The sequence below is a fragment of the Dermochelys coriacea genome, chromosome 20, assembly GCF_009764565.3.
Source record: "Dermochelys coriacea isolate rDerCor1 chromosome 20, rDerCor1.pri.v4, whole genome shotgun sequence".
In the NCBI taxonomy this organism is placed as follows: domain Eukaryota; kingdom Metazoa; phylum Chordata; order Testudines; family Dermochelyidae; genus Dermochelys; species Dermochelys coriacea.
In genome coordinates, this window is record NC_050087.2 from 364,708 (window position 1) to 376,966 (window position 12,259).

At 40.9% G+C, this 12,259-nt stretch overlaps 1 protein-coding gene across 7 annotated transcripts in view; it reads right to left on the reverse strand.

Annotated features, from left to right (window-relative positions):
- Window positions 1-12,259, reverse strand: part of LIMA1 (LIM domain and actin binding 1) — a 41,860-nt gene that overhangs the window by 19,188 nt on the left and 10,413 nt on the right. For 4 of the 7 annotated variants that reach the window (XM_038378957.2, XM_043506405.1, XM_038378958.2 and 1 more), the window contains 2 exons: window positions 8,763-8,808; window positions 5,917-6,372 (listed from right to left, as the gene is read on the reverse strand). In XM_038378957.2, the coding sequence (XP_038234885.1) occupies window positions 5,917-6,372; window positions 8,763-8,808 (502 nt within the window). The remainder of the gene's footprint in view (window positions 1-5,916; window positions 6,373-8,762; window positions 8,809-12,259) is intronic. The other 3 variants (XM_038378959.2, XM_043506407.1, XM_038378960.2) reach the window with 1 other exon arrangement.

A 12,259-nucleotide genomic window follows, 5' to 3' on the forward strand; every position in this document is an offset into this window, starting at 1 on the left:
TCACCTGAAGGATCAAGTATTGACTACTTGGAGGGAAGATACCTAACTGATAGCTAATGATCTGATTCTGTAAGGCACTTGCCACAAACTCGCTGTGACACCTTGGGCAAAGTACTATACTTTGCTGCACCTCAGTTTCCCCATCTATAAAATGGGGTATGCAAAACCCCCTCCCCCCACAAAAAAAAAAACCACACGAAACCCACCAATCTCTGGGAAGCTGCAAGGTTCTTGGATGAAAGATGCTGTAAGTGCAGCGCTGCCATTCCATTTGGTCTTTTGCCAAACAACTCATCTTGCTTTAGGCAAACCAAGTTTGCTAGTTTATATAGCACCATAAGAATAAAAGTCACTGCATAGTAGATTAACAGTGCCAAAAAGAACAAGTTCCTGCCTCAAAACAGAAAGGGACAATCGTATCTTAATGCTTAGATGGAATGTTTTAGGTTATGCTCCCCCGACTTTCTTCTACTACTTGCGCTTGTGTGCCTTATTTGATGTGAGTCACTGTGACATTCTGAAGTATCTTTCAGAGTAGCAGCCGTGTTAGTCTGTATTTGCAAAAAGAAAAGGAGTACTTGTGGCACCTTAGAGATTAACAAATTTATTAGAGCATAAGCTTTCGTGATCTACAGCTCACTGTATCTTTGAAATTACCAAAGACTTGAGACATAAGAACCAATAAGTAATAAAGGAAAGCTGGTCTTTTGCTTCAGGCACCACTTGGAGTCCCACACCGTCTTCTCAGGCAGGCCGCTACTGATGTGCTAGGAAGTACTTTCTTCCCAAAAATGCAATAAAAATTTGTCTTGCTTCTGAGATTCAGAAGCTGGATCAAAATCTGAATAGAAAAGAAGAAGAACTGGGCTCGTACAGGCAGTGCGGCATCCCTGGGCAAAATTTAATCCAGCCTTTTTTTGGTTCAGTTTTGAGAGTCTGGATAGTTTTGTTTCTACAAACAGATGCAGGTGAGGACATAAGGGGGCAGAGACAGTCAGGAGCATCAGTTTAGGAGCCATCCATGTTGAATTACAGAACTGAGCACATTGCACTTTGTAACTACCTAGACTTAGATTCATAGATACTAAGGTCAGAAGGGACCATTATGATCATCTAGTCTGACCTCCTGCACAGCAGGCCACAGAATCTCACCTACCCACTCCTGCAAAAAAACCTCACCCATGTCTGAGCTATTGAAGTCCTCAAATCATGGTTTAAAGACTTCAAGGAGCAGAGAAGCCTCCAGCAAGTGACCTGTGCCCCATGCTACAGAGGAAGGCGAAAAACCTCCAGGGCCTCTTCCAATCTGCCCTGGAGGAAAATTCTTTCCCGACCCCAAATATGGCAATCAGCTAAACCCTGAGCATATGGGCAAGATTCACCAGCCAGATACTACAGAAAATTCTTTCCTGGGTAACTCAGATCCCACCCATCTAATATCCCATCACAGGCCATTAGGCCTATTTACCATGAATATTTAAAGATCAATTAGTTACCAGAATCACGTTATCCCATCATACCATCTCCTCCATAAACTTATCAAGTTTAATCTTAAAGCCAGATAGATCTTTTGCCCCCACTGCTTCCTTTGGAAGGCTATTCCAAAACTTCACTCCTCTGATGGTTAGAAACCTTCATCTAATTTCAAGTCTAAACTTCCCGATGGCCAGTTTATATCCATTTGTTCTTGTGTCCACATTGGTACTGAGCTTAAATAATTCCTCTCCCTCTCCGGTATTTATCCCTCCGATATATTTATAGACAGCAATCATATCTCCCCTCAACCTTCTTTTAGTTAGGCTAAATAACCCAAGCTCCTTGAGTCTCTTTTCATAAGGCAAGTTTTCCATTCCTCGGATTATTCTAGTAGCCTTCTCTGTACCTGTTCCAGTTTGAATTCATCCTTTTTAAACATGGGAGACCAGAACTGCACACAGTATTCTAGGTGAGGTCTCACCAGTGCCTTGTATAACAGTACTAAAGCCTCCTTATCCCTACTGGAAATACCTCTCCTGATGCATCCCAAGACCGCATAAGCTTTTTGCGCAGCCATATCACATTGGCAGCTCATAGTCATCCTATGATCAACCAATACTCCAAGGTCCTTCTCCTCTTCTGTTACTTCTAATTGATGCGTCCCCAACTTATAACTAAAATTCTTGTTATTAATCCCTAAATGCATAACCTTACACTTCTCACTATTAAATTTCATCCTATTACTATTACTCCAGTTTACAAGGTCATCCAGATCCTCCTGTAGGATATCCCGATCTTTCTCTGAATTGGTAATACCTCCCAGCTTTGTATCATCCGCAGACTTTATTAGCACACTCCCACTTTTTGTGCCGAGGTCAGTAATAAGAAAAAAAAAAAAAAAGATTAAAATAAGATTGGTCCCAAAACTGATCCTTAAGGAACTCCACTGGTAACCTCCCTCCAGCCTGACAGTTCACCTTTGAGTAGGACCCGTTGTAGTCTCCCCTTTAACCAATTCTTTATCCACCTTTCAGTGTTCATATTGATCCCCATCTTTTCCAATTTAACTAATAATTCCCCATGTGGCATGGTATCAAATGCCTTACTGAAATCTAAATAAATTAGATCCACTGCATTTCCTTTGTCTAAAAAAAATCTGTTACTTTCTCAAAGGCGGCCATCAGGTTGGTTTGGCACGATCTACCTTTTGTAAAACCATGTTGTATTTTGTCCCATTTACCATTGACTTCAATGTCCTTAACTAATTTCTCCTTCAAAATTTTTTCTAAGACCTTGCATACTACAGATGTCAAACTAACAGGCCTGTAGTCAACCGGATCACTTTTTTTTCCCCCCTTTCTTAAAAATAGGAACTATGTTAACAATTCTCCAATTATCGGTACAACTCCTGAGTTTACAGACTCATTAAAAATTCTTGCTAATGGGCTTGCAATTTCAGGTGCCAATTCCTTTAATATTCTTGGATGAAGATTATCTGAGCCCCCCGATTGAGTCCCATTAAGCTGTTTGAGTTTCGCTTCTACCTCAGATATGGTAATATCTACCTCCGTATCCTCATTCCCATTTGTCATGCTACCATTATCCCTAAGATCCTCTTTAGCCTTATTAAAGACTGAAGCAAAGTATTTTAGATATTGGGCCATGCCTAGATGATCCTTAACCTCCACTCCATTCTCCGTGTTTAGCGGTCTCACTTCTTTCTTAGTTTTCTTCTTATTTATATGGCTATAGAACCTTTTACTATTGGTTTTAATTCCCTTTGCAAGGTCCAAGTCTACTTGACTTTTAGCCTGTCTCACTTTATCCCTACATGTTCTGACCTCAATTAGGTAACTTTCCTTGCTGATCCCTCCCATCTTCTACTCCCTGTATGCTTTCTGCTTTTTCTTCAATCACCTCTCTGAGATGCTTGCTCATCCAGCTTGGTCTACAACTCCTGCCTATGAATTTTTTCCTCTTTCTTGGATGCAGGCTTCCGATAGCTTCTGCAGCTTTGATTTAAGGTAATCCCAGGCCTCCTCTACCTTTAGATCCATAAATTCTTCAGGCCAATCCACTTCCCTAACTAATTTCCTTAATTTTTGAAAGTAAGCCCTTTTGAAATCAAAAACCCTAATTGCAGATTTATTTTTGTTAATCCTTCCGTTCTCCAATTGTTCCCTACTTGAATGCAACTAAAGTATATTCTATGCTGCATGACAGAATCTGCATATCATCACCCTCATATCCCTTAAAATTTCCAGGGCCAGAAAATTTATAGTAGTGCTTTTTAGTTGCAACAAAGGCCTTTCCCCTTCATTTAAAAAAAAAAAAAAAAAAAAAACACACACACACCTTAGGCATTTTACTTGATAAATTGGATTGAGGGGGAAAAAATGCATGTGCAAAATGAATTCTGAGTGGGCAGAGTTGGAATGTAAGGGAATGACAGGTTTCAGAGTAGCAGCCGTGTTAGTCTGTATTCGCAAAAAGAAAAGGAGGACTTGTGGCACCTTAGACTAAAATTTATTTGAGCATAAGCTTTCGTGAGCTATAGCATCCGATGAAGTGAGCTGTAGCTCACGAAAGCTTATGCTCAAATAAATGTGTTAGTCTCTAAGGTGCCACAAGTACTCCTTTTCTTTTTGTAATTTAAGGGAAGAATCCCTCAAAGTTTCAGGACTTGCTATGACAGTATTTCAAATAACGACTTATCTATGACATACAGTTACCAATTCCAGCTGTTAAAGATGAGTAGTTTGGTCAGCTCAAAAACACTTCCTCCCCCCCCCCCCCCCCCCATACTCAGATACAGTTACTCAAGTTTGCCTGGAAAACTGGTACTTTCCTGTGGAGTTTTCATGTGCTCTGGGAACTTGTGCCCAAGTCAATCTCCTAAGTCACACCTTGCTACTGCTCCTTGTAATTAGCACCATAGGGATGGAGTCAATAGCAAAGGCAGCTCTTAAAAAATATTAATGAAGACTAAGAACTCAGATTTAAACAGTTACTGTGAGAAACCGTTTTAATGCCTATATTCAGCCTAACCCAAAGATTCTGTCCCCCAAGATCCCCATTTATTTCATATCTAAAGTAAATATCTTCCCTGTCCAAGATTTTGCTTTGTTTTACTGAATGATCTAATAAAACCATCCCGAGTAAAACAAAGCCAGAAATATAAGGAATTATGGGAAAACTGGAGAATCCACCAGCATCAAGGCCCCAGGACTCTGTTGTAAGTCACTGGCATATGCAACTCATTTTCTAGTTAAGCAATTCTCCCTGGGGACAAAATCTGCAGTCCACATGCAGGATCAAATTTCATGAGCAATTGTACGAAAATGCAAGCCCTGTGCGTTTGCAAGTCAAAACTAGCAAAGGCATGAGCTCGTCTAGCTATTTTCCCTGTGAGAGGATTTTCTTTGATAGGAAACATTTATTAAGATACACACGAGAGGATAGCAAAAAGGAGATGGAGTTTCAGCTCAGTACACTATACAGTGAGCCATTAGATTTTTCCTATAGCTTTGGCACACCTTCCTGTCCCATAGCAGTGGGTGTTAACCTATTCACAAAGGGAGCTTAATAGTTTTTTTTTTTTTTTTTTTTTTTTTAAACAACTCACGTTTAAATGACTCACTGCTCAGTGCCCACAGGAGAAATTAAGAAGCAGTCAGCCCCACCTTGCTTAAAAAAAAAATTTTACTCAAATACCAGTCCATTCTGTGTTTTCAATTGGATCCAACCAAAAATGATAGAAATAATCTATCCATCCCAGATTAACATGTTAAAGAATTCACTGCTATTGTGGAACTGCAACGCAGAGTCACAAAAAGAAATGAGTAGTTGTGGCACCTTAGAGACTAACCAATTTATCTGAGCATAAGCTTTCGTGAGCTACAGCTCACTTCATCGGATACTGTAGCTCACGAAAGCTTATGCTCAGATAAATTGGTTAGTCTCTAAGGTGCCACAAGTACTCCTTTTCTTTTTGCAGATACAGACTAACACGGCTGCTACTCTGAAACAGAGTCAGTGAGCCGAGGTGAGTGAGGTAATATATTTTATTGGCCGAACTTCTGTTGGTGAGACAAGCTTTGAAGCCCTGTGTAAGCTCAAAAGCTTGTCTCCCTCAGCAACAGAAGTTGGTCCAATAATAAAAAAAAATAAAAAAGATTACCTAATCCATTATCTTGTCTCTCTAATATCCTAGGACCAACACAGTTACAAGATTGCATACATGGAGAGTCAGTGACAACCATAGAGTGTTCAGCTCTTTAGCACCAATCACTTCAAGATACATTTTTCAGCTTCAATAATAGAACAAAACTGCCATTTGTACAGTTAATAGCTCTGAACCACCCCATGCAGAGAGTTTTCAGATGCCCAGGAGGCAGTTAATTTTTAGCCTCTTAAGGTCTGAAGTTATACAATCCTTACCTTTGTTTGAGTTGCATCGCCCTTCTCAAACATCATCTTTAGTTTGTTTAGTGGGATGCTATATTTCTCTATCTTCCCTGAAGAGTCTGGGTTTTCTCTGGCCTCAGGTTTGCCTACTTGTCTGGATTCTCTTACACAATTTTCCATTTTATCACTCTCCAATGAGTGGATCTTAGACTCCTTGCTGTCAACACTTGGATATTTCAATTGGCCAAAGGCTCCAGAAGGCGATTGGAGTTGAGATCTATTATAGATCCTTGATGTTTGGTCAGTTTCTGCTTCAGAAGCAGTTTTGGTTTCTACTCCAACACTGGGGCTGGCGACCTTCTGCCTAACCTCAGTACAGTTGCTTTGTAGGGTTTCCGTTCCAGATTCTGTTCCCAATATTGGATTCTCCCACTTCTTCTTTAACACACTCAGAGTCCCCCTTTTAAAATGAGGAAGATTTTCTGTGTTCTAAAAACAACAAGAAGTTAATGCCAGTCAAACTGCCTGATGAAGCACTAAAGCACTTCTTTTCTGTACAAAAGGAAGTAAAGACTCAGTGCTGATCTTAGCCTGCTGCTCTTTCAGACAGCTGTGAATAGTTACAACTGTGCCACATGGAGAAAGCATCTAAGATAGGGGAGGGGGGAGAAGAGAAAAAGCTAGGAGCCGAAGCAGGAAGTGATCAAACAGGATGGCCTTATAAGGAGAAAAAAAAAGAATCAAGGTCTAATGAGAGTTAAGACAGACACAAAACGCTTGAATCCACACACTAAGGAAATCTAATAGAATCAACACTAGCAGACTTTAGAATGAGAGACTTGTTAACAATAGGAAAAGCAGCCACATGTGGAGGGGTGCTATGCCAAACCTTGCAATGTTTCCATCTGCTCTAAGGGAAGCAGGGAGAACAATTAACTATCTATTCCAAGAACTAAAGATTATCTTCCAGAAACAACTATTACTTTGGATTTATGCATTTCTACTTTCAGTTAGCGGCAGCATTTCAGTGCCAACAGGGCTCTAAACACTGTATTTTAGACTACCCAATACAAGTTACACATTACAATTCTTTTGCATCCATTTATAAAATCTGATCATACACTGGAATATCTAATTCTTCTACTAAAGGTAACATTGTGATCACTGAACGGCACATACTCATGCACATAAATTATGTCCTACAAGCATTGCCACACCACCGCCATAAGCCAACAGAACATATTCTGGGTTAGCTGATAGTGACCCACAGCAATACTACCCCTCAGATTCAAGTACCTTCAGACTACTTCTGCTCAACAGTGACTACCCCACATACGAACAACAGAACCCCGCATTTAGCAAATTCACATCCAACACCTGCCAGCGCTGCGTTTTTGTGGTCTGCTCTTTATGGATCCTACCATCAGTGAAACTAACTGCAAGTAGAACAGGTCTGCAAGGCTTTAAGGAATTAAACAGGATTAGCAGCTATATTGGGATTTAAGTCTCTCACCCCATTACTCTTCTAGTGACATTCTGAATGCTTCTTTACAAACTAACTAGAATTCACCTAATCTTCAGGAAAAGATCAGTTTATTTGCTCGCTGTATTTAAAGCAAGTACCAAAGTTGTAGGGAAAATGGCACAATGTATTAAAGAGGTAAAAAAGGTCCCCCGCATGAAGGGTTTTCAGAACAGAATTAGACACTGAAGTTCCTGCATCTAGAGTTTCCTTGAATCCCAGGTGCACTGCTGCATATGGAGTTCTGGCATGCCTCATACCATGAGTCATTCTGTGCTTAGGCTCTGCTTTGCCCTGCCCATACAAGTGATGCAATGGCTTCCAGTAGTGAGCTGGCATTCTTCCCTATTAACGCTGAGAGATGACATCCTACAAAGCATCCCACAACTTGCTCTTATAAATAGGTTTAAATATAAATGTTTTAACAAAGAATTATTGTCCTACATGATCATCCAAAGACTTACTGAGAACTGACAATATGGGAATGAAGGAGCACTTAAACAGGCTCCTGCCTGGTCTCTCTTTCCCTGGCTAGAGTGACCCAGAGACAAGACATGCAATGCTTACTAAGTGTGCTATCAAATTGCTCATCTATGACTGAGGAAGCACGTTCAGAGAGGGAATTGCTCATTCCTTCTGGGCATCGTAGTTAACCCTGTACATTTTAAATGAAGAATAAGCAGAGATTCTGCTTGTAAATGCAGACTTGCCTTCTTAGTGCATTCTCACCCACTAGAGTCCCCTGATCCCAAAACAGTGGGAGGAAGTGAAACTATAATAGCAGAGCCAAACAGAATGGCTCTCTCCTCTCCTGAGTGAAGTAAGTACAAATGATTTAAAATCTACTTCAGAGAAGGGTCCCCTAAATGGATTCTGCAGTTAGAAAGGAAAATAAATTAGAACTATTGGAAGCTGACAGCATCCCTTTAAGCTTCAAAATATAGGTAAGAAATGAGCAAACAAGAATAGAAACCATATAGCTGCCTACAGCTCAGAACACAGAGGTGGCCATTCATGTTTTGTGATTAGAACAGAGGACTCAGAGCCAGCTGCATCTTGGCTTCTACTTAGAACTGAACCAATAATTCAGTGTGTGACCTCGGGCAAATCACTTGACTTTTTTGTGCTTCAGTCAACCCAGTGCGAGAAGACAGGCCAAAAGCAAGCCCTTAGTGAAAAAAGGCAAACACTGCATCCGAGCCAAGTTTTCTTGCAAACACAAGGTACAAAATAGCCACAGAGCACATATGGGTTGTCCAGCTTCCCTCAAGAGCAGCAGTCTCTGGAAAGGTGTAACATAGCTAGTCATCCTAATTTACATGATGCTTCTCATTCCAGAAAGATCATAAATACTTACATTTCTTTTTTTCTCAGCAGTAGCTTCTTCAGCTGCTTTCTGATACCTTTTGGGAAGGGGAGGGGCGAGGAAATTAAAAAGAAAAAAAAAAGATTTAACTAGATTACAAAGTTCCAAATACTTTGGTGGGAGCACATTCACCCTGCAACAAGGATATTACATGCGTTCCAGACTCATGAACAAAAAAAATGGAGATCTCGAACACTTATCGGTATGGCTGATTAGTTGTCATGGAAAAAGTGGTAAGAGACAGAAAATTGTATGAACAAGGTACAGGGACATGTTCTTTTGAGCGATACAACTCTTACAGACAAATAAGGTATTTTAAAGCCATTAAAAAAACCAGCATCCACTCCACACTTCATTACCCTGGACAGAGAGAACCAAAGCTAAGAGATCGTGGAAGACCTTGCTCAGTTGGTTGCAAAGACTAAAAGAGAGAGCCCAAATATACTGTAAAAAAGCCCTAGGTTTTCCCACCAAAATGTTGTAGCGACAACTTTATTTATGGTCATTAAAGTTCTACTTTTCAGAAGCAATGGATGGTAGCCTGTTCCCTATTTGAGTACATTTATATTCTGCCTCAGAATTCCCCAGTGTACCATTCAGGAGCCTTACAACTCCAGCTGTCTTGCAGTCACATCCATGTCATCATATCACTGGAATCAAACACACCACTTAGATTTCTCTTGCCTGCTTGGGGCCTGATGCTGAAAGATGCTTAAGTAACCTAAGAACAGATTGCATATTTCATCCTTATTATTCTCTAGCCTCTGAACAGGTCATATTAGTGTTTTTAAAAAAGTTAAATCACAAAACTGTTTGGAGGTTTAATTTTAAAGCCAAATTGTCAGCAAGTTAAGGCCAGTTAGTGACATATTAGCAGATTTGAAAGGACATTATAAACTCACAGCTCTTGAAATATCTGCTGGTGCTACCCCCATGACTAAATCTTATCTGGTGGCCTAATCCACTAGAAGAAAATCTCTTACCACCCTGCCTATATTTGTACACTATAACTGATTTTTGTATCAGGCCATTTGTTACCCTGTGTGCTGGATTTGTGCATCTTACATGGAAGGTTTCTCCCTCTCTCTCTCCTTTGTTAGTCTAAAGAAGCAGAAAGCCTGTGCTTTCCCACCCCATGAGCTGCACAAGCAGCTTCCATTCTGAAGGACAGAAGAAAACCACACAAGCGCCTGCACTTGATGGATGTAGTTATGCTGGTCCAAGCCTTTGAGGATCTAGGATGTACCGTGCTACAAAGCTTCCAAGTTTGGCTTCCCAACCCGGTTTCTCCATGGCAAGGCACGGAACTGAAGTGAGCAACAAACGGGGGGAGTCCCTTGCTGCTCTGCCTCTTCCTGGCTAGAGACACAAAGATGCACTGGAGAAAACAGACTGAAGGTGTGTCAGAGGGTGGGGTGGCCCTTTAAAGGAGCTGGCTTACCCCTACCTCTAATTAGATGCATCCCAGGTGATTGATTGGATGTCAGGCATCAAGTGATCATCAGCAGGTCACCTGATCCTCAGATAAAAGGCCAACAAACAGCTCAGTTGGGGACAGAAAGACTGGCAGGGAACAGTTAGGCTGGTCCCCGAAGGCTATTTTATTTGGCTGCTGAAATGAAGTGTGTGCAGAGTAAAAGCCACTGCAAACACCTGATTCTGGGAAAGACTGACAGCCCCAGGTAGCTAACTTCCATGACAATGGAGCATGTGGCAGAAATACGTTTGTGTAACCAGGAGCTCAGGCTTGTGCAGAGCCAAGACTTAACTCAAAACCTTAATTGATTTTTCAAAATAAGGAAATGCCTGTAGAAGGAATGTGATCAGTTTATGGAAACATGGGCCAAGATTATCAGCTCTGCATATCTGAGTGTAACTTCACTGGAGTCAGGGGAGCTGCAGCCACTGGTAGCATGGCAGAATTTGGACCTACTCTATCAATAGCAGCTCATTGGGGGAGGGGGACAATTATATTCCCCAAATTTAGTGTTTAATTTCTAGGAGAGTAAATTTTGTCTCATCTCTTTGCTGATTCTTTTGCCCATTACAACCCCTGAACACTAGCAATACCCAAAGAGTATCCATCACTGAAGCAAAGTACTGATTTCAGTGTGTCTGGTAACAAGTCTGGGTCTCTGCTGTTCAAAGGAGTGCAATACAGTTGTAGCCTAAAAGGTAAGACGAGATGGTGAGGTTCTAGCATATTGGATTTATGTATTAGTTTTGCACCTTTTGAAAGCTTTTGCTCAAATCCTGATTGGCCACTTGCAACAATTAACATGGTGATCTCATCCTAATCTATGAAAAATCTCTCTATTTTTGTACAACTGACTACCATTGCTGGATAAGCCCAGGTCTGTAAATGGCAGGGCAACTGCATGGGTGGAACAATGTTCACTGGCAGAGTTGTGCATGAGACCCAGCAATGGAACAGCAATGGCATTAGAGGCAAAGAGTGAGCTGCATTGGAAAAAATATCAGAAGACTGAAGAAGGCGGCAGCATGGAAAGCCATGGATGTTAAAGGCAGGGATTGATGTTGTGCCAGTATCGGAAAGGAGTCTGCACAATGCATGGTTTAAGTCTACACTAACAGCCCCTCAATTTCACTAATAGTCAGTCACAAACTTAATCACAAGTTGAGAAGAGCCAGGCAGTTTGCATGGTATTTGGGGATATAAAAATGGTTTTAAAAGCAGCAGATTTAGCTGAAAGAGCTGTAGTAGGATTAGGTTTCCTGATGTGGATTTCAAGATTGGTGAATCTAGTGGGAACTGAAGTGTCCTTTTCTAAATAGCCCTGCCATTGCTTTCATGAGGTTAGGGAATCCCTGCTTGGTTAAAGTATAGCGTGGTGAATTACTCCAGTAAATGCCATTTTAAAGGATTATTAAAGTTTAGCAAATTGACCAGGCTCAATTTCAAAATCACAGCTAGAGGCAATTGAATCACTGACTATTGCCATAACAAGCATTTTCTTCCTTGCGCTCAACACTTCTAAAGAACAAAATAGCATGTTCCAGGAATGGACTAGAGATCAGGAATTTAAAAAATAATTCAGAGGAACCACCTCTCATGAGAGGCTTCCACACATCCTATTACTAATTACAAAAGTTGATACCAGCCTATATTATTAAAAATAGGCTGGGATTTTCAAAGCAGACTAAGGGAGTTAGGTGCCCAATTTACACTGAAGGTCCCACCTGTGGTCTGCACATTTCTCAAGTACCAATGACATGCATTTCCAGCAAGCACACTTAAAGTGTTTGCTGAGTGGGACTGCCTTCTTTCTTGGTTACAAGAAAGCGTTGTTAGAATGGGAAACAAATCTAAGATTCCACAATCTATCTTGCCTCTCTGCAAGTGAACACTCCCCCAATAAACAAAGATTACCACAGGCTAAGGGGGAGATCTATAAAGAACACTTTGTTAAAATACTGTTTCTAGATTAGCCCTTTTAACCGCTTGGGTTTCGTATCAGGAAATCCAT